The sequence below is a fragment of the Lethenteron reissneri genome, chromosome 47 (genome assembly GCF_015708825.2).
Source record: "Lethenteron reissneri isolate LAM-NWPU_2019-01 chromosome 47, ASM1570882v1, whole genome shotgun sequence".
Lineage (NCBI taxonomy): Eukaryota > Metazoa > Chordata > Hyperoartia > Petromyzontiformes > Petromyzontidae > Lethenteron > Lethenteron reissneri.
Genome location: NC_083825.1, coordinates 9,187,327 through 9,210,305, shown reverse-complemented (window position 1 = coordinate 9,210,305; position 22,979 = coordinate 9,187,327). Strand labels below are relative to the sequence as shown.

Sequence of the window (22,979 nt, the reverse complement as noted above, 5' to 3'; positions counted from 1 at the left end):
CTTGATAACCAAAGAGAATGGATCCTTGCAGTCACGAAAACTTCAAATCTAGAATTACTCGTCGCGTTGTGATCGCATCTCACGACACCGTACAAATGGAACTGCTTTCTGCGTTGAATTTGTTCGCCCGCACCTCCGATTAGCAAGATTGGCTCTGTACGGCGCGAAAGAAGTTCAACATACACACATTGCCCCAACGGTTTGTTAACGGCTCTATTGGGGGGATAATTGTCTTTGTTGTAAGTCACTCCGCCATCCATGCATGTCGCCACCAGAACCAAGTGGTATCAGGGCTGTATTGTAATTGCTGGAGCGGTCTCATAGCCAACATTGGTTTGCTCCTGGCGATGCTTACCGCACCAGTTACTCATTTGTGTTTGAGTCGACCTAGGGGAGGCCCAGGACCGGTTCAGATAATCGTTACCAATGTTGGCCGTGAGCTAACCGCTCCAGCCGCGCTCCCAACGTGCGCGTGTGTGTGCGTACGCGTGCGTGGGGAGCGGTAGTGTATGAATGTACGTGTAGCGGTTAGCGCGCTGCGTACATGCATACAAACAGGGGGGGGGGGGGGGCGTGCCCATGTCAAGATCTTTTTTAAAACAAGAGCAGGGAATCAAGCATAGACCACAGATGAGGGAATTGGATGCCACTTTAACGGAGGTGACGCAATGGTTAACACCCTGGATCGGTGTTCTTCAGTGCAAGGCCCGTGGGCCACTGGCGGCCCCTAGTGGCCTTTAGTGCGGCCCCAGACACAATGCACAGATAGTGAAAATACCCCCCCCTCCCCCCCATTATCGTGCTGTCAAACCCAATGCTTACAAATGTGTGGTGGCCCTCACACTGACGATGTCTTGTTGGCGAAGAAAAGAGCACAGTCTCTAGAGCCTTTGGATAATTCGAAAAAACGTACCATGTTGGGTTGCGAGGAATGGAGTTTGGGACAACCCTGCATTATGTGTAATGATAAACTACTGAAACTCTATGCCAGTATAACAAAGTGAAAAAAAAAACATATGAATAATAAAGTGGTCCATAACAGCGATTTTTTTTGGGTTAGATTGCATAAATATAAATGTGTAATTAAACCCGCCACCACCCTACCTACACAGCCAATTCGTAAGGTTTGCCACGTAAACAAAACATGTCAACTAATTACAAGTTTAGCATACACCAGTGTGTTGGAGAGTAAACCCACAACATTTACAATTTCTAGTGCGACATTTCTCGCCGGCGGTTACAACCAGCCTCATCAGGCGACAGCCAGAATTGTGGTCCGGGGCCAGAATTTGCGAACCGTTGCTTGTCAGGTGTGTCCAGCGAGAGCTGAATTTTAGGGGGAGAATTGATTACGTCACTCTGTGTGTGAATCTACGTCGTTGTGTGCACCTGCTGTGGGGACTTTGCAAATCGTGTAGTGGATCGATTTGCCTCTGCCCAACCACAGCCAGGGAACCGCATCACATCCCTGCTACGTGGACGTGTCACTGGGGATGCGTGCGAGGTGCCTTATTGTTGCGTTTGGCCGGGAGCGCTGTCATATGGACTCTGTTGGTAATGACAGCGGTCGTTCTCAGAGAGCGGTCCCGGGTACCACCACCCAGGGGTCCGCGACAGCTCCCCCAGGTGGTGCGTGGTGGACGTTATTTCATATTTTACTTATCATATTGAAAAATAATAATTGTAAAAAATGTGAATTTCGGTCCACTACCCTGATTAAAATACCCTAACCCTAGGATCTAAATGCCACCACTTAACAAAAATAATTGAAGCTGCATACATTTTTTTTTTATGTTTCGGTAATATTAAATAATTTTTGTATTGCTGGTATTTAGAGAGAGAATCGAAGGCGTTCCGTCACCAGGGATGTGGGGGGCTGGGTGGTCCGCGGAAATGTTTGATTTAATAAACTTGACCCCCACCCCCGTCGTTTCAGCTGCCACGCCGGGAGATAGAGTTGAAGCGGAGGCCTCTGCATCGCAAGTCCAGTGGCACCACCTTGGCAGTGGCCACCCCTTGATCGATATAATCAGTCTTGGAATTTGATTGGAATATCAGAATCAGAATATTTGTTTATACTGGAGGAATCCAATGAGCTATACAGCTCTTTTTGTCACAGATGTCCAGGAGAATATAATAATAAAATTGGAATGTAATTGGGGGAGAGAAAAAACTAGGATTATGTATGTATGTTGAACTTCTTTTCGCACCGTACGTAGGCAACCGCACTCATCGGAGGTGATTAAGTTAATGGGCACCAAATGCAACCATTTTCCATCACGAAGCGACGCCGAAACGCGAAACTTTGCGAGCGTGGCCTGCGACCGACGGCGTAACCTTGGACTCAGAAGCTGGGGCACCGCTGAGCTGTCAGGAAAAGAAAACAACCGATTCATGACCCCTCTATTTATTGAAAGAATAACTCTTCCAAACCCCCAACACCCCCATCGCCTTCCCCTGAACCCTCTCCACCCCCCTCCCCTCGCCACCACTCCCTCGCGGCTCGCTCACTCCTTGTTTTGTTTTTTCATTTTTCCCCCCTCCCCCCACCCCCCCGCAACTCAAGGAGTCACATCTGGGCTCGGAGGCGAGAAGTTTGGCCATCAATCATCCTGTCCCCGGACGCGTATCAGAGAGCCTCCCTCTCTCTCTCTCGCTCTCTCTATGAGCACCCAGGAGGTGATGGTGGCTGCCCTGAGGGCATGTCTGCAGGAGTTGGGGGCATTGCGAGACGGAGATGCCACTGCCCCCGCGGGGGCAGCGCTACCTCACGGTGAGACACGTGCAAAAGCGCCTTTGAAATGCGCAGCGGCCCTTCCCGATCGCTTTGATTCGTCGCCGCGACTTTCATCATTTTTGTTGTTGTTGTTAGATCGCAGCGCGTAAATTATCCATTGGGATCTACGGATGAAATCCCCCTTACGTATGTAAATTGTTATTATTATCATCGCAGAGAATATAAGTAACTCGGTAAATACGCAGATGTGACGCCTCCCTCATATTTTCACTCTGCGTATAATTTTTTTTTACACATCCCATTGGAGAGTGAATATTTCCAGCAGCGTTGGATGAAGTCGAGTAAACCCAGCGCCGCCTTTGACATTCAGTGTCTCAACCAGCAGAGTCGGGCTCGCGAAAACCAATGCTGGTGAACCAATAGATGAATGTGTTCCTTCGTTAGTGTTGTCTGCCGTTTGGATGGTTGGTGATCAGGAAGCTTTTATTTGCCTCTCCCCCTGGGATATCGCTGTAATTTTCCGAAGCACCTGCTGTCCAGTCCATTCTTTGGTATTCGCTAAGCGAGAGAGAGAGATACATCCTTTATTTAAAACCGGGTGAGAGCCCACAGAGACACAGATGTCTCTGTTTCCCAAGGAGCACATGGGTGAAGGATAATTACAGCACACAGCTGAAAACAAAGTGGAATGAAATTCAAAACAAATGCGAAATAATAAAACACAAATTAATGTCCGGTAAATAACAGATGTTTAAAGGACAGCTTTAGAATGTGGACAGATCGTATGCAATGAAGGAAAATGGTCACAACAACAAAAAGAGGCAATTAATTTTTAAATCAAGGCGATGTGAAAGGCAATTTGTGGTAGATACGGTTTTAATTTAAACACGGAATCAATTTGAGATTTGGTTGCACTTTAAAGTGATGTTTGCCTTCAAAACGGGGAAAACAAGGAGCGCCCTGATAGACAATTTACGTGCGTGTGAACGGACGCGGCCACGGCCGACCGAATAGTGCGAGCGTGTCAAGGCGTCTTCTCTGTCAAAGCCCTCCGAGAGCGAGAGCGACCCCTGAACGATTGGTTCCAATTCCACATTCCTATGGCAGGGGCCAGTCTTACAAAACGGAAAGCCCGCTGGTGACTTCCCACAAATAAAAAAAGTGGCAGGCGTTTTGTTGACCCCCGCAGAAATGATGGACCGAGTTGAAAGCACCCCCGATCAAAATCTGAACTCGTAACCCTTTTCAGTACGAGTCGCGCGTCGCGTGAGTTCTTCACCATCTGGATGGGAATGAATAAATGATGAACCTCGCTTCGGAGGAGTGGGCGCTGCGGCAGCAGGCTCGGCTTGCAGTCAGAAAAGGTGCTGAGTTCAAATCCCAATCGAGAGGTAAACCAATCACGCGATCTCTCCCGTGTTTTAGAAAAATGAGTGCATTTCACTTTGTTGGATGTTAATAGTGGTTCTGTAGGTGACATGCCCCCGCACCCCCACCCCTCCCCCTTGCCACGGAATGTGGAATTTCCACCAGTGGCCTAGGACGGCCACGGTAGATGATCAACGCCCAATAATCAATTAAAACTAGGAGACGAATTGGTGTCTGGGTCAATTAACCCCCACGACCCGCACGGCGTGTGGAGGCCCTCATCCCGAATCATTAGAATCACACGTGACAAAGCGTCGTGCATGTGTGTACCGCTGCCCATCGACGTGATAGCACAATTATGTAAACGACTGTTGCGCAGTCTCTGGCGTATTTGATCACCTTTGTTCAATCAATTATCTTGATCCGGAACATCGGCGCGTGGCTGCGTACGTCCGAGGACAGCGCACGTTGAACGTCGGTACAGCACGCATCCGCGCACGTGTGCGCGCGTACGTACGTACGTACACACGCGCGGGCACGTGGCCGCGCGCGCGCGCGAGCTCACCGGAGGAAATTGTGACATGTCAGCAGAATGCGCTGGAAGGGATTTTGCCCGGTGATGAATGGGCGCCTGCTGTGTAGGGCTTGATTAAGCAAGATTGCCGGTAATGATAGCCCGGCCGTGGCGCGCGTACGCCAGTGCATGCACTCGGAGCGGTGTTGATGCGATCTTCTATAAACAGCGCGGACAGGAAGGGCAACAACCGACGGAAATGCCTCGGACCGTCCAACCGTGCGGCTCCCGCGTGTTTACAGTTGCTGTGCGCGTATGTGTGCACGCGCGCGTATGTGTGAGAGACACACGCGTGTCAATCAGATGACCCATAACACCCGGGCCGGTTCCCGTGACCTTTTTCCTGCCCGTGTCGAGCTCCTCCACACTTCACGCGGCCTCCAAGTGCACCTAGGCTGGCACAGGCGCTGTTGTGACGTCAACGCCACTTTCTTTTTTTCTTGAACACGGTTGCTGAGCACAGGTACAAAGGCCTGACTTGTCAGGTGGCTAGCAACAATCAGCAACACAAGTGGCCACCAAAAAAACTTGCCGGCGAACAACGGTTATTGTTTCTATTTGTGTGTGTTTGAACGCCGGTGTGTATCTGCATTTGTGTATGTGTGTATTTGTTCGTGAAAGATCTCGATACTGTCTCATTGGTGAGCTCCTCTGGCAGGCGAGGCTCTGTTGGCTGTGTCATGTAGCCCGCATGCCCAGCCATCACATGTCCAATGATCTTCTGTTTGGCCGGATAGAGAGGGCTAAATGGGCATGGCACCTGCTAGAGAGACTGATCTAGTACAGGTTGACGTGGAGCTGAGTGGACTTGCCAACGACTGGTACCAGCAATATCAAGATCGACCTCTGTGGAGGAGGCTCGTGAAGGACGCTACTGGGCAGTTGGAAGCATTTGCCCTCCATCAACAACGGAGGGCAGAGGAGCGAAGCTTACAACAACGAGCGGAGTGCCAGGCGGTTAAAACAAAGCAAGTTGGCACAGTAAGGAGTACAGGTGGTGCATCTGCTGGTCATTTCCGTCAGACAACCCATGGCACCTGGGTCTGTTCCGTGACCTGCCAGCGAGCGTTCGACACTTCACGTGGCCTTAAAGTGTACATAGCCTGGCACAAGTGCCGTGGTGATGTTACCGCCACTTAGTGGCGAACGGCAGTTGTTGTGTTACTGTGTATGTGAGGAGTGATGGCACAATGGTCAACACACTGCACTATACACACAGTTAACATTAGTGGCAAATGACATGTGAACAAGTCTTGCGCATCTAATAGGTTCTTGCGAACAAGCACTTGCCCCAATAGTCTAACCGTATTATCTGTGTCTTTCGTGTGCCTACGCATATGTGTGTGGGCAACGGCGCAGTGGTTAGCGCACCGCACGACGATTCAGTCGATCCGAAGTTCCAATTCCCGGGTTATAATTCACAGCACTTCTTGCCCCTTTGCTGTCTCCGCCTGGTCTGCGCCTCCCGGAGGTTGACTCGGCCTAAAGTGAATACCTGGCGCAGCGTTGTGATCAAAACCATTGGCCGGGCGTGGCGCTGACCAAACCGGCACGGGTTGGTGAAGTTGGGGGAGAGGGAGGGAGGGGGAGTTCAGAACAACAAATGGATTTTGCCGCACTGATAATCACCTGGCCACGACGCCTACCCACACACGCACACACACGACGCCTACCCACACACAAACCTGTCTTCTGTGTGCGGTGGCGGTCGCCCATCCCAAGCACGATCCATTTGCTCGGATCATAAGTGTGCCGGTCATATCAGGATTCGAATTTTATCGTCCATCCGTTTCGCCGAGATGACGGTACCAATTGTCGACGCAGCTAAAGGTGACGTGAAAAACGTGGGATGACCGTTTCCCACGCAATAATATGTGGACCCGTATAGTAAAACCACCGTTGTCTGTGTATGTATGTTGAACTTCTTTCGCACCGTACGTAGCCAACGGTGCTAATTGGAGGTGTGGGGTGGAGGATAACAAACTCACTCCTTCAGCAGAGGAGCATGAGCAAAACGCCACGATCTCTCTCCTGTAGCCCTCTCCTGACGAGCAGATCTTAACATTGGCATTCACCTCCTGAACATAATGCCATACGCAAGCATATATCCAAAGAGTGCTCGTATCAGATGTGTACTTGTAACAGATGTGTATCTGTATCAGGGGTGTACTTGTATAATAAGTTAAGTGTTTCTAGCTGACGTGTCCTTATAACCGAAGTGTGTTTATATCAGAAGTATAAATGAGTGTCCGCGTATATATGTGTATACGTATTTGAGTATATGGGGGGCATTCATGTCGTAAGTATGTGCAAGTATCTACGAGTGCATGTACAATTATAAATTTACGTGTATGTGTGTCCGTGTGTATGTATGTTTGATGGGAGTGGACGTGTGGTGGTTATTGCACTGCGCTACGAACCCGGCGTCCAGAGTTCGATTCCCGCTCACGGCCAACACCGCTGACAATTATCTGAACCGGTCCTGGGCCTCCCCTTGGTTGACTCAGCCTCAAATGAGTATCTGGTGCGATGTGTGTAAACATCGCCACGTGGGAGACAAAAGCGGCCGGGCGTGCTGCTGGCCACCCACCACCCCCTCGTTCGCGTGCCTTGCCAGCCGTCGTATGTGCAACTCGCTAACAGCACCCGTCCCAACAGTCTATGCGGGGGAATCTTCATCTGTGTGTCTGTGTGTGTGTGTCTGTGTGTTTGTCTGTCTGTGTGTGTCTGTGTGTGTCTGTGTGTGCGTCTGTGTGTGTCTGTGTGTGTCTGTGTGTGTCTGTGTGTCTGTGTGTGTCTGCGTGTGTGTGCGTGTGTCTCTGTGTGTCCGTGTGTGTCTGCGTGTGTGTGTGTCTGTGTGTGTCTGTGTGTGTATCTGTGTGTGCCTGTGTCTGCGTGTGTGTGGGGCGGGGGGGACGTAGGCAGCGACGAGCCCTTGTCCGAGGAGCTGGTGGCCCTGCTGCAAGACGCTCGGGACATGAAGTGGCCCTTCGTGCCTGAGCGCTGGCAGTACGTGAACCCGGCTCGGCACGAGGACACGCGAGACCTCAAGGACATCCTGGCCGGGCAGCTGCCGCAACTGCTGGTGAGTCCACTACTCAGGTCTACGTCGCAGTCCTGCCTGCGCGCCATTGCATTGCTTCGATGCGGTAAATGTCGGGATGGCAGGGTAACGAGATGGAAGAGGAGGCCAAGGTACCCTGGAGAGGTGCCTCTCTAGAGCCCCCTCTGGTGGAGGCCCCTTTCTGCCAGCAGTGGCGTGAGCAAGCAATTGCAGTGCTGCCCCTTTAACTCCTCACATTGTGTTACCGCTGTCCCCTGAGCGGGGAGACGCGTTGACGTTGACCGGGGGCGCCACGGTGGTGAGATGTTAACTACCTCGCCTGGTGTACAGCAGGTCGTGGGTTCGATCCCAACCCTGACGCCTGCTGCTGTATATTTGGAGTGTGCGTGTTCTCCCCGTGGTCGTGTGGATTTGTCTCCGGGTCCTCCGGTTTTTCCCTCCACAATTTATAAACATGCATTTAGAGTATTTGGCTGCTATAAATTTCCACGTGATAAGCCACTTCATTGAGCTATGATATGTGTGGCCAGGTCGCTGTTGAAAAATAACTTTATAGCTCAGTGCACCTTATTTGGTAAAATAAAATGTATTGTTTCGTTTATAGTAGAGTTTAACTACCGTGGCCGGTTTGAATCGTTGGCTTGGGCACCTCTCTGGAGTTTGCAAATGCGCTTCTGCGGCCGTCTGGAACGCTCTTCCTTTCAATATTAGGAAGCCACTGGAGCAATGCACGTTTAAATGATCTCGATTGAAAACTCGTTTCTTTATAGCGTGCTTTTTGTATTTATTTTGTCGTCCTTCCCGCCGCTCCTCCGATTAGCACGGGTGGCTACGTACGGTGCGAAAGAAGTTCAACATACATACACACGTGTTCCTTGCCCCTGTTCTGCGTGAGTTCCAACCGAGTGCTCCGCTTTCCTCCCACACGCATAATAAACACTTATCACTAATCGGCTGAGAAACATCTTCATATATAGAGAACTGCAGAGAAGCTGTTGCCACCGGCTCACCGCCTGGCAACCTTCCAGTTTGTCGGTGGGATCCTCCCCGGCGATTGAGAGATGCCTTCTGCGCGAAGGACGTAAAGTAAAATTAATCGTTTGATTTTTTTTCAGATTAAGATATCCGGTTTTTCTCCCATGGCTAAAACACACACACACACACACGATGCCTTTGATGTTGACCGAACATCCCAATGTAGCAGGGCCCTCCTACAAGAGACTCTTGGCAGCCCGCGTGTGGCTTTGCCGGGTGAATATGTCATCAGAAGGATTCGTCATTGTAATCAAAACCGCGGGCTCCCACGCAGCACGTCCCCACGGTTGCACCTTTCCTATTACCGTCGTCATCAACAGGGGAGACACCCACCCACCACGAGCCGGCCCACGTAGAGTGCCGCAGACAATCGTGGTGTCCACACATCGCCGCGTGTGTGCGGATGTACGCGTATGCGCGCGTGTGTGCGTGTGTGTGGCAGCGGTTAGCGCGTCTCGCTACGAACCCGGAGATCGGAGTTCCATTCCAATGCCACGGCCAACACCCAGTGATGAATATCTGAACCGGTCCTGGGCCTCCTCTAGGTCGACTCAGCCTCCAATGAGTACCTGGTGCGATGTCTAAACATCACCACTGGGGAGACAAAGGCGGTCGGGTGTGGTTCTGGCCACTCCACCCCTTGTGTGCCGTGCCGTCCTTTATAGGTCCTCGCGGACTGCACTTGCCCCAACAGTCTGTTAAGGCTACACGGGGGATCTTTGTCTTTGTGCGCTTTCATAATTTTGGCACAGTAGCGTGCACAGCTGGTGCATTTGCCAGTCATCTCAGTCAGTCGACCCCATGGCACCTGGGTCTGACCCGTGACCTCCTGCTGCCAGCGGAGAGATTCTTGGACACTTCGCATGGCCTCAAAGTGCACCTTGCCTGGCACGGGCGCCGTGGTGACCTCACCGCCACTTAGTGGCGAGTGGCGGCTGTCGTCGTCGTCGCTGCTGTGTTCTTAATTGACGAAGGCAGTGAATGGGAAGCGCCTTTCTGCAGAACCACGCCGAGTTTATTTTCCTGTCTCTCGTTTCCTCCGACCGTTCCATCCCCTCCCCCCCCTCCTCCCTGCATTATAAATGTCTTCCCCACTCGCGTATTAATTCTACCTGTGCCCCACGCACCCTCATTAAAGCGTCCCAGGTGCGCCGCTCTTTAAGAGAATAAAAACACCCAGAGAGGCGCACACGGGGGGGATAAGAGTGGGCAGAGCCCAACTTAACAAGCGACGCAATTAAGGCGTGGGACGCAACGATTTGCCACACACACACACACAGGTTACCCCACGCGCACTCACGCAAGGTGTGCAAGATTGCCGCTTGTCGGAGTGAAAAGGTTTTATTCCCGCCCTCCTCCTCCCCACCACCCACCCACCTTTCGTAATTACAACGCCTGCAAGGACGATGGGCGTTGCTGATGGTGGTGGTGGGCCCCCCCCCCCACCTCAGCCTCGGCCCACACGGGAGAGAGACGAGAGGGCGGCTCACTGCTTCTTATGCTTCATCATTGTTGTTCTTGTTCCGCCCGTCGGGGGGGGGGCTTTCGGCCCCCGCGTTTGGCTCGGGTGTCGTGGAGTTTTTTTTTAACCACAGACGCTCGTTGGAGTCTGCGCCTCTCGGGAGAGAGCGCGCACGGCGGTGGGGTGGAGGAGGGAGGAGGAGGAGGATGATGGGAGAGGAAATGATGATAGTGATTATGGGGGAGGTCAGCTTGGAAATTAGCACAGGGCGGCCGTGCTGGTTTTAGCCCCGGACGATTTTTCTCGATGCGCTGCTTCGAATTCTCTATGTGGGGTGGGAGGGGGGGGGCCTTGATGTGGCTGAGTGAGTTGTTAGCATGTCTAGGGCACGCTGAGGATCCAATATACGGCTCAGTTTAGCAGTTTGGGACCTTTCCTTTCAGCACGTCAATTGAACCCTAAGAATCTTAAGCATGCCCTTAGTTTTGCGGTTGGAACCATATTATTATTATCAATTTGACGATTCGTTAATTAATATAATTTCTAATGCTCGCGATGTTTGAATTCTATCATGCGTGTAAAATGTATATATATTTATAGATTATGAGTTGTTCATAGAACACTGCAAACCAGCATTTCTATTTTTTTAGTCAGAGAGATGTGCCCTGTCATAGTAATGTGGAATTGTCACCGCTGGCTGAGGGGCTACAAATTGATATGGCCGCCGCCCCAAAGTCATTTGAGCAGAGGGATGCTTTTACTCTTGGTTTTATTAAATCTCCAGTCAGTTGAGTCAAATTGTCAGGTTAAGTCGGTATGTCTCTACGAAAGTTAACACAGTATTGAGTAAAAGTTAATTTTGATCAGTGCAATACATCACTGTGAAAGTTATTAAAAGTTACACTTCTGAAAAAAAAGTATCAACGTTCAAAGCGTACCCCTGCTCACGCTGAGTTTAAGGCAGTTCCTGAGCCGGTGATGGAAATTCCACATTCCTCTGGCAGTGTACATTTGCTACTCTTATGTGCACCTTTCACTTACCTCGAAGTGGTACCTATTTGATTAATTTACGAACCTCCCCCACCCCCTCACCGTTCTCCATAGAGGTGTTGGGCTTAAGTCGACCTGCAAACCGGAATTTAAACTCACAAACCTCCCAATTGTGAGTCAAGCGCCCTAACACAAAGCCGGCCGGGCTGTATAAAGGATATGAGTGGCTTACTGCCTCATTCACATGATGGCTCAGTAGTCAGGGCACTGAGCTGGCACGGCTAATGTCCTCTATTGAAATCTGCGTTTCAGCCACCTGTGATTCAACCAGGTTCTCGAGTGTTGAGGATTTCAGGCTGGTCACCAATGACTGCGTACACACACACACAAACCACATTTGAATTCTTACTCTGGCTAAATAGCACCGATGAAAATTATTTTTTTATTGGTTTGCTTCCCGTGCAATCGGAATGCAGGAAAGTACACCTCCCCCCCTCCTCCTCCACCAACCCCGTAGTTTGTGGATACAAAAATAAGTTAAGTGAAAAAGATGACAGTTAGTTCTATGAAATCTGCTTCTACGGGGCATCCTCTAACGCGCGGTGGTTCACACAGTTGAGATTTCCGAACGGAAGCTTCATCTCGGGGCGCGATGCCGACAGCACGTCCGCGAACACGAGCAGCAGTCGACACGTGGTGGGCACGGTCGTCATCAAATTTTGAGAAAAGCAAACGGAAGGAGGAAACAGCACGAGGCCAGACTCGAATAAAACTTAAAAAAAATCCGCAGCAACAACTTCTTCTCCTGCTCCTCATCATCCTCCTCTACGACGAGAAGAGACGATGAAGATGAATAAGTCGAAGTTGTTGACGAGACCTGCGTCTGGGCAACTGCGAGCTCTGGATTCGCCCATCCGTGCCGCTGCGTACGAAACGCGATGTAATTGCAGATGGAGATGCAGATTGCGCTGTCATGCGCGGGAGAGTGGCGGCGCACCGGGCGCTGAACAGGCGCACTCTTGTGCGCGCGCGTGAGTCGGGGGTCTTAAACGCGCTCGCTCGAGGGGGTACCTTTAAGGTCGTTAGATCAGTGGGATTATATAAAAAGGGTGACGGCAGAGGGCAGGGGAGGTGGGGGCAAGGTTGGTCAGAGCACACCTGTTGCATACATACGCGCGCGCGTGTGTCTGCGCGTGTGTGAGAGTGTCTGTGTGTATATACGTGTGTCTGTGTGTGTGTGAAAGTGTGTGTGTATGTGTGTCTGTGTGTGTGCGGGGAGCGGTGGCATAGCGGTTAGCGCTGCGCTACGAACCCGGCGACCCGAGTTCCATTCCCCGCTCACGGCCAACACCGGTGACGATTATCTGAACCGATCCTGGGCCTCCCCTAGGTAGACTCAGACTCAAATGAGTACGTGGTGCGTTGTGTGAACAACATCAGCACTGGGGAGACAAAGGCGGCCGGGCGTAGTGCTGCCCACCCACTTCCTCGCGTGCAGTGCCGGCCTTCATCAGTGCTCGCTAACAGCACTTGCCCCAACGCTCTATAAAGGCTATTGGGGGATCTTTGTATTGTTGTTGTGTGCTCACACACACGTGTTGGGAGCGTGGCTGGAGTGGTTAGCTCACGACCAATATCGGTGACGATTATCTGAATCTGTCCTGGGACTCCTCTAGGTTGACTTAGCCATAAATGAACAAACTGTATTAATTGGCTGTGTCGGGTGGTGGCGAGTTGACGACACATTTATTTGTACGTGCTCTCACCCAAAGAAAAACCTTTATCATGGACAAAGATCCCCTGTATAGCCTTTTAACTCATTGTTGGAGCAGATGCTGTTAGCGAGCAACCAATGGTATGGGTGACCACACCATTCCCAAACGCCTTTGTCTCCCTGGTGCTGATGTTTACACACTGCACCAGGTACTTATTTGAGGCTGAGTCGACCTAGGGGAGGCCCAGGACCGATTCAGATCATCGTTACTTCTGTTGACCGTGAGCGGGAATCGAACTGGGGTCGCTGGGTTCGTAGCGCACCGCGTTCACCACTACACAAAGACAAAGATCCCCCGTATAGCCTGAACAGACTGTAGGGGCAAGTGCTGTTAGCGAGCACCTATGAAGGCCGGAACGGTACACGTGGGGGTGGGTGGCCAGCACCACGCCCGACCGCCTTTGTCTCCCTAGTGGCGATGTTTACACACCGCACCAGGTACTCATTTCAGGCTGAGTCGACCTAGGGGAGGCCCAGGACCGGTTCAGATAATCATCACTGGTGTTGGCCGTGAGCGGGAATCGAACCCGGGTCGCCAGCGCGCTAACCGCTACACTACCGCTCCCCACTACACACACACAGACACACACAGACACGGACACACACACGCGCACACACACACGCGCACACACACGCGCACACACGCACGCGCGCGCGTGCTCTCACACGCTTGAGCGAGCAGCCCATTCGCCCCAGATCGGGTGTCTAGCCCCAGCAGATGTGATCGGAGTCTCCATGCTATGGACACTCGAGGGATGACAAAATGGAGCATTCATGTGCATCACCAAGCAGCATCGGCAGGAAACAAAACTATAATGATCATCATCAGCATAATCATGATCATTATCGGCATCGTATTAAGTCGTCGTATTTATCAGGAGCATTGCCATCAACGTAGACATACAGTCATAACAATTATTACTCACAAGGAGATCAACACCACCATTAATATCGTCATCATCATGAACAGCAGACTGCTCGTCACCATCATCACTATTACCAGCAAAGACGTCAGTGCCATCCTTGTCATCGTCATCATCATCGTTTATCATTATCATCATTACCGGCGGAAACATCTTCATCGTTAATAGTAGCATTTTTATAATTGTGATAAACAGTAGCATTGTCATCACCAACATCATCATGATTATCAATATATCGCCATCATCGTCAGCAGAATTATAATAATCATAATCCATCACGGAAGCAGCACCTTAATATAATAACAATTAATCTGCTATCACTGTATCATCGTTATACATGGTCGTGTAATGGCTTTCACACTGCACTATGATCGTGGAGAGCCGAGTTTGATTCCTGGCTGTGGATCACATCCGTGACGAGCAACGTCTGACTTGGGCCAGCCTGGCCCCCGCCCCAACGCCGACCAGCGTGGTGAAGTATGGTCAAACAACTCTTCACGACCCACATTGCATGGGGAGGTGGCCCGTCAACCACAAAGTCGATTGACAAACGTCTGCAATGTATGATAATTATCAATATCCATGCACCCAGTACGTGGCAGCTCACTTTGCCGCTGTGCCTGGCCCAACAAAGCATCTCTCAGAACCTCAAAAGATTTCACAAAGCATCACTCAGAACCTCGAAAGAGTTCACAAAGCATCACTCAGAACCTCAGAGTTCACAAAGCATCACTCAGAACCTCAGAGTTCACAAAGCACTAGCATAGGAATGGCTTGGGGACCCATCAAGCCTTTTTTTATTGTGTGTGCCCCAGTGTGTGCACACACACAGACAAAGATCCCCTGTGTAGCCTTAACAGACTGTAGGAGCAAGTGCTGTTAGCGAGCACCTATGAAGGCCGGAACGGTACACGAGATCGGTGGGTGGCCAGCACCACACCCGGCCGCCTTTGTCTCCCCGGTGGCGATGTTTACGCACCGCGCCAGATACTCATTTGAGGCTGAGTCGACCTAGGGGAGGCCCAGGACCGGTTCAGATAATCGTCACTGGTGTTGGCCGTGAGCGGGAATCGAACTCGGGTCGCCGGCTTTGTAGCGCGGCGCGCTAACCCCTACACTACCGCTCCCCATTTATGCACACACACACGCACGCACACACGCACACACACAGCATCTGCCCTGGTCCCAGAGGAAGAGATAGTGCATCTCTGCTAATGGCTGGACGCTCACGGAGAGAATAGAGGGGTGAACCTCGGGTAAAGGGCATGCGTGCCTGCGTGCGTGCGCTTGTGCGCCCGCGTGCGTCCGTGTGTGTGTCTCGCGGTCGAGGATTCAGATAACATCAGACGCTGCAAAGCCACGCCGCCACGCCACGCCGCATAGCCCACCATCCATCCGCCCGCCCGCCGATCTTCCCCGTGCAAGCGAAACTCTTGGCAGATGCGCGGCCGTCAAAGTGTGACCCGGCTGATTTTTATCATCGCCCCGTGAAGGCTTGATTTAGCGATGGCTGTGCTTAGCCACCCCCCGCACCATAGCTGGAGGGGGCCTTTGGTCGAAACTCGAGGCCATCTAACGGCGTGCGTGTCGCCGTGGTTAATGCGGAGGGGGGGGGGGCTGCCGCCTCCAGAGATACCGCTACTGCGGATGTTAGGAGGCGCCCGGACTCCGCCAATATTTCTCTACATGTTGGCTGGGTTGTTGTTGTTGTAGTTATTGTTGTCAGCCTGTAACTTGGCAATGCTTGACAAAGAACCTTTGCCCTATTTTCTTCCATTCGTTCCTTTAGCTTAGCTGTTCCTGCCCTGCAGCCGTGACCTCCAAAACTCCGTGCCGTTTCGCTGCTGCTGTCTATACTTTGTGGAGTAAAATTTTGGCTGGCTCTCCGTGATTGCTGCGTGTGCGGTAATTGCAAATGCTGTACATGATCAATCAAAACCTACGTAAAAAAACCTTTTTTTTAATCCTTTATATTAAGTTCACTTGCTTGCTTGCTTGCGCGCTTACGACCGTGCAAATCTTTTGGTCGTTTTTTAACCCACTTCCCGTGATCCAATCGAGCTGACATTTTCCACACAGACTCGTTGTGCGTGACATTTAATTTTCATGAAATTTTTTTTCCAAAATTTTACACTTTTTAGGAATTTTTTTAAATATTTAATTACCAATTGCTTAATGGTGGCAGGCAATCATCTGACCCATAGGTGGCAGCCATCTCAAGCCAGAGGACGAGAGGACTCTAACCGCCACGCATATAAAGGATTTATAGTGAAAAACTTTGTTTTTACGGGTTAATTTTTTACATATATAGTGGGTCTCCCGAAACTAGCTGGGTAACTGGCTAAATGGGATTTTCCGTGCAACAAACAAACATTGAATGAAATTGAAACGGTGGAAGAAAAAAGTTCGGAAGATGAGGTGGGGGTTACAATATACAGAACACTGACCACGGTTCAGTTAAAATGTCTTTATCTTCTAAAATTGGGCACCTATTAATGTAATTCTTTCGCCAAAATATTCGTTAAATCCTAGAGACATTTTCTAAAATCTAAATACGTATTATGTTAGCATTTTATTACTTACAAATGTATTTTAGTGCTCCGAGTACAGGATTTTGAGAAGAGTATGAAATTGTTATTTTCCCTTGCAGAGTATCGGGTTTTCTCCTGATATTTAAACACACATTTAAAGCCCTTTGTTAAACCATACTTCACCGCACTGGTCAATATGAGTTTGTGATAGTGGGTTTATTGGTGACAAGACTCAGTGAGGGTCCAAGATACAGTGAGGGTCTCCTGCATTGGGATATTTGGCCATATTCGTGTCATAAAAATGTTTCCATGTGAAAGTTGTACCTGGAGAAAACCAAAGGATAACAAGTCAAAAAAGCATACACCTGTTTTGTTATACTGCGTTAACAGTGGTGCATGATCACAAAGAACAATAACTCAACACGTTCCATCAGTAACACCACCCTAAACATATACACGAGGTGCCATTTTAGCTAATGGTGTTTTACAGAAATGCCGTTACTCGTAGAATCACCCAGTGGAGATTGTTTTCCTTTTCGCGCCGTGCTATTGATAAATGTTTTGAGGGAAAGAAAAGCCACACGGATAGGTTGTCAACCTACTTGCTGTACTGTCACCCACTGGCCACCCCTTAGCTCCACGCACCACACACAGTGATGTCCACTCCACCGACAATGAAACTTCACTCACAAAGGTCAGAATATAAACTCGTTTTTTTTAGGGGGGGGGCGGTGGAGGAGAGTGAGGGGGGGGGGGGTTCGAAGGCTGTCGAATGAAAAAAAATCAAGCACCCTTCTTGATTTTTTGTTCTTGACTTGGCCATGCAAACCACCCCGGCCACACAGACGACACACAAACACATACGCACGCGTGCACGCACACACACACACACACGCACGCCCGCCCGCAAGCACTCTTAACGGCAGCCTCTCTTTCCAGAGGCTGCTCGCAGACTCCCCACAGCGCTGTGCAAACACATGTAAATATGCAGGGCTTCCTTGCATACAAAAGCAGTTTGCTATTTTCACTGCGACGGTGCATTCAAGACAAGCGCTATTCAAGTGCTCAATTATTGTAAGGGATATAATAGCCAGGCTTGTTTCTCCCCGTTCATTTTAAGGGTGGCTTTTTTTCCCTGCCTGTGGTTCCCTTTTTGGCCCATCTCTAGGTTTTTTTTAATGATATTTATTTTTTGGGGATGGGTAACTTGGTGGGTTTGGTGGTGGGTGAGCGGTTTGGTGCATTGGTGGGTTGGTTGGTGGGTGGGTGGGTTGGTGCATCCCGCGTGAGTTTTTTTTCTGTCGGCAAAGAAGGTCAGACCTTTTTTGACGCTTTGTTGTACTTGAATAATAAGCAGCGTTTTGGGGGTAACAGAGGGATTTGAGGTTTTAGGCAAGAAAAAAAAACACACACGCTAGAGCCGCAGAGAAAAGCACAAGAGAAAAAGAAAAAAAAAACACGCTCACACAGTGGAGAGACTGCTCAATCGATCTTGAGAGGGTGACCAGGGGAAAAAGGTTGGCTAGATTCAGCCAACAAGTGGCCCAGCGAAGAAGAGGGTTTAGGGCGACAGGCAGCCAGCCATGGTGAGAGCGCGTCCAGGCGAGCGAGGCACGCGGGGATAGGAGAGAGGCTGGGAGAGAGAGAGAGATGGGAGAGGTAGGGAGAGGGGGAAGACGCTCTCCTCGGACGCTAACATGGGATCTCTTTTGCCACGCGAGTTTCAACAGACCCGTCGAGGTGGCGAGAGGCGAGAGAAAGAGCGCAGGAGATCTGGAGCCGAGAAGCCGGTGGGGGTAGGTGGGGGGGCAGCGGGGTCTCGCACAAATTCGTAATCTGGCAGAGAGAGCGGGCGGGCGTGCGGGAGAGCGAGAGAGCCAAATAAAAGAGCCACGGCCCCTTTTATTCTCTCTCCCCTTTCTAAAACCACGGCTTTCTTGTCCGCGTTTTCAACCGGTGGTGCATTAAAAAATTGTCAAAATGCAATTAAGGGCCTGGCTCGGTTGCACTCGACCGGGAAGTTTATGCAAGCACTTGATTTTGTTTGGGAGGGGGGATGGGGGGTCTTTTTGTTGTTGTTGTTTGTTTGTTGTTGCTGCTCGTGTCCACCGTCCCCCACCGTGGCGCCGCGGTGCTAACTTTTCTTGGCAGCTTTTTAAAAAAAAACCACACACGCGTGCGACAACCACAACAACAACAACAAGACAAAATAAGGGCCAACTTTCTAAACAAAAAATAAACAAATCTGCAAAGTAAAGAGGGGGCCCTTTTTTTTAAAAGGGGGTGGCGAGGTGGTGGGGGGTGGCTGGAGAGTGTTTTGTGATGCACACGCTTAAGCCGCTCTCCAAGGCTCGCGGCGGCGTCCCCAGATATCCCTCGGCACTTCACAGCGTCCCTCTCTTGTTGTGTGGTTCCGGTGATTAGATTAATTGCGCAGATTAATGACGCTGCGTTATTAGGAGTACAGCGCTCCTCGAGCAGCGAATGCGAAACGGCGCACTCGCTGTGGCAGTCGGCGCGTTTGTGCGGCGTGCGATTTATACGTGGTACTCATCATTGCGCATTTAATCATTTGTATTATTTTTTATCCATAATTGAGGTGGAGATAAATGTGTCGTTAAACCCGCCACCACCCGACACAGCCAATTAGTAAGGGTTGTCACGATCTAACCCAAAAAACTCTAATGGATAATAGTGGTCGTGAAAGCCTATGTAGTTTAAACTTTTTTTTACGTCACAAAAACTCATTAATTTATTATCTAAGTCAACAGTGGCCATTACATGAAATACTCGTCCAATTGATGACTACTGTTGACTTTGTATGGATATACTTGACCGTGCCATAGGAACGTGGAATTTAGACCTTTAGTTTGGGACCTCCGCCAGAGTTGAGCAGGAACCAATGCTCATTTGAGCATGCCAACGACACTTTATTAAAATCACCTGCTTTCGTTTGGCTTGTGTAGAGAATCATTAGTGATTCAACCATGCGGGTGCTTTGTCTCAATTTTTGGTGAATTCCAGGTACACTCACCCACCCAATCACGTGCATATTTGGGGCAGTGCAAAGTTTAGACTTTGCCATGGTTCCTTCGGAGTTCGTAGCTTCGATCACACGCCGGACACTTATTGAGTTGAATAAATGTCGTGAAAATGAATGTAGCGCTGTACTTAAAACGATGAAACTAAAAACTAAACTATTTTTATTTTACCAGGTAAGCCCCCACTGAGCTATGTAGCTCTTCTTCAGAAACGACCTGGCGCACAAATGATAGCTCAACAAAGTGGCTTATCGCGTGGAAATGTATCGTAGTCACATACTCTTAGACCGTGTGTTTGTTCCGCTGTGGTCAGGGACTGCTCTTGCTGTTGTTTGCTGCGTTCCCCAAGCTTGGCAGTTGGTGCACTTATGCAATCTAAACTTATATACTTACGTCTATTTATTTTTTGCTATACTTTGCACTCTAATCGTTTTTTGTGCCGTTTCTTGTTGGAACTTTCTGACCCCGTGCCCCTACAGGACATGTGTGGAAAAAGAGCTTCATAGCTCATCGGATTTCTCCAGGATGAACACAAATTTAGATTCTGATATACGTATTATTTATTTTAGCACATACAGTAGTATTTTGATTTTGACGATGAGAATTTTGGTCATGCTCTTCTTCTGCACTGAGATATTTTGTTGTATCTTTACAATATTTGTGCGCCAAGGCCGGCCTGCCTTATATATGTGTTAGAAAGAATCCGTTTATCTCAAATTCTGACTTGGACTCTCCCCTGCTTGCACACGACCCGAATCCCACCTCCGGCTAGCCTGGAGTTCTCTTGCGCCCAGCTTGCGTGAGATAGCAAATCTCAAGATTTCCTACCCTACGTCTCCCGCTTGGGGCCCCCCGCGCTCGCTCCGAACGCAGAGCGAGAGCTGCACTTGATGCTGCCCACCATTGGGGCGGCCTTCCCCCTTTGGAGGGCGAGAGGCAAATTGCTCCATTGTGTGACCTCACATCTGTCTCGTTTTTGCCATTCCCTCCTCCCGCCTCCTCCTCCGCCGCCTCTCTCCCCTCCACCCTCTCAGCGCACGATCCCTGAATGTGAAATTCGCTGGCCCTGGGGGTGGGGGGGGGGGGCTTGCCCATTGTCTTCCGGCTCATAACGCCGTTATTAACGTTCAATTCCAATACAAAAAGGACAATACCCCATAGGTCACCCCCCCTCCACCCCACCCACCCCCCGTCTTAGCCGCGCAGAATGCAGTGGGGGGGGGGGGGGGGGGGGCAAGTGCTGTTAGCGATCGCCTATTAAGGTTGGCGTGACGTACGCCTCGGGGGGGGTGGGGGTGGGGGGTGGGAGGCGGCGGGGGGGGGGGGCTGTGGGTTGGGGGGGGTGCTCGGGAGTGGTGCGGTCAGTGTCGCGCGCACTGCCAGGCCTCCTTTGTCTCCCCAGCCCCGATGCTGATCACGCCACGGCGTTAGATGCTCGCTTTTTTGTGTTTCGCCTGAGTTGACCTAAGGGAGGTCCAGAGCCGCACGTGGCTGGAAATTGAGCCTAAGTGTGTAAGGATTGTGCACTCTCACGTGTGCCGGCACTTTGCGATGTCAATACTTTGCGTGTGTGCGCTTGTGTGTTTGGCACAGTGGGGAGCGGTAGTGTAGTGGGTAGCGCTACGCTGCACTACGAACCCGGCCACCCGAGTTCGATTCCCGCTCATGGCAAACAACGGTGGCGATTATCTAAACCGGTCCTGGGCCTCCCCTAGGTGGACTCAGCCTCAAATGAGTACCTGGTGTGGTGTGTAAAACATTTCCACTGTGGAGACAAAGGCGGTCGGGTGTGGTGCTGGCCACCCACCCCCTCGTGAGCTGTGCCGGTCTTCATAGGTGCTCGCTAACAGCACTTGCCCCAACAGTCTGTTACAGGCTATAGGGGGATCTTTGTCTTTATTGGCACCTGGATCTGGTACGTGACCCTCCTGCCAGAGGACCTTCAACACTCCACGTGGCCTCAAAGTGCACCTCGTGTGGCACGAGCGCCGTGGTGACGTCACAGCTACTTTGTGGTGAATGGCAGTTGTTGTTTTTGGATGTTTGTGTGTATGTCGAAATTCATGGGTCCTTCTTTGCCAGCACCAAAAAATTATAATAGGTTTTCTCCTTTTTTCTGGCAACAAAACAGTTGTGTTAAGATGTTAAAACACCAAACTGAAACCTTTTACAAGGAATCATGTCTGCATTAACCACAATGCTTGTGGTCAGAATGCAAACAAAAAACGTACTCTGATAATATATGCATTGTCCTTGAAACTGATTGGTCCACACCAGAGACAGCTTTCTTTTGAGCCTCGTCTCAAACGGTGTTAGACCAGAGGATACCAAAAGGCCAAAAAGCATTACGTGTGTGTGTATGTAGGAAGTTCGATTTACGCTCACGGCCAACACCAGTGACGATTATCTAAACCGGTCCTGGGCCTCCCCTAGGTCGACTAAGCCTCAAATGAGTACCTGGTGCAATGCGTAAACATCACCACTGGGGAGACAAAGGCGGCCGGGCGCGTGCGTGCGTGTCGGCCTCCCACCGCCTCCCAACGTGTGCCGTGCTGTTGGGGGCGGAGGTTGTTTAAGTTTTGTTGTCCTTCTCCCGCGCCTCCGATTTGCACGGTTGGCTACGTACCGAGCGAAAGAAGTTCAACTCACACGCGTACATGTTTCTCCGCCCCTGTTCTGCATGGGTTTTTTTTACCGGCTGCTCCGCTTTCCTCCCACATGCATAATAAACGCGCATCACTGACCGTCCGTAAACGTCATAACATACACTTACATGCAACAGCCGCTTCGAGCTACGCGGGGCACGTTTGCCTCTCCGTCTTCGCAGGGAGCGTTGCGGCGCGCCGTGGCCGAGGGCGATGCGCTGGGCGCGGCGTGCGCCTGCCTGCTGCTCGACCGCTCCGCGTACTGGGCGGACGCGTCGGGGCCCCTCCTGCGGGTGGTGCGAGCCCTGCACCGACGGTCGCCCGGCACGCCGCTCGCCCCGCAGATTGTCATCCGCCAGGCGCGCGTCTACGTCAACGACGGTGCGGCCCCCTCCCCCTCCCGCCCCCCCGCGTCACCGTCACCAGCGCCGCCGTCGTCATCAGTTTAATAATCACCCAGCGATGCCTTTGTCATCGGCAGGGCGGGCGTCGTCTTCGTTGCCACCGTTGTCGTCATCGTAGTTACCATCGTTATCATTGTCGACGTCTCATCGTCATCGGCAGCACGATCATCATTAAGCTCATTATTTCGTGATGCGGCTGCTATCGTTGCCTGTAGACAACAAAAACACGCAAATAAAATCGGCGACGTTTCAGGCGATGGCCCTTCTGCATAGCACGCAAGCAGAGAGGCCAGACGGGATGGCGTTAATATTCTGCAGTGCTGACTGCCTTCGTCACTTTCAATATCAACATCATCGTCATCAGCACCATTGCCAGCAGTATTAAAATCATCATCAGCTGTTGCAGTAGCAGCAGCGGCCTCATGTTCATT

At 50.8% G+C, this 22,979-nt stretch overlaps 2 protein-coding genes across 2 annotated transcripts in view; one reads left to right on the top strand and one right to left on the bottom strand.

Annotated features, from left to right (window-relative positions):
* LOC133354553 (TRAF-interacting protein with FHA domain-containing protein A-like) overlaps positions 1 to 22,383 on the bottom strand; it is a 63,860-nt gene extending 41,477 nt beyond the window's left edge. Inside the window, exon 1 of the mRNA XM_061571476.1 lies at positions 22,273 to 22,383. The gene's annotated coding sequence lies outside the window, so the exon portion shown is untranslated. The remainder of the gene's footprint in view (positions 1 to 22,272) is intronic.
* The window catches only part of ALPK1 (alpha kinase 1), a 75,799-nt gene that overhangs the window by 30,964 nt on the left and 21,856 nt on the right, over positions 1 to 22,979 (top strand). The window contains 3 exon segments of the mRNA XM_061571475.1: positions 2,567 to 2,773; positions 7,601 to 7,764; positions 22,327 to 22,525. Coding sequence (XP_061427459.1) covers positions 2,567 to 2,773; positions 7,601 to 7,764; positions 22,327 to 22,525 — 570 coding nt within the window.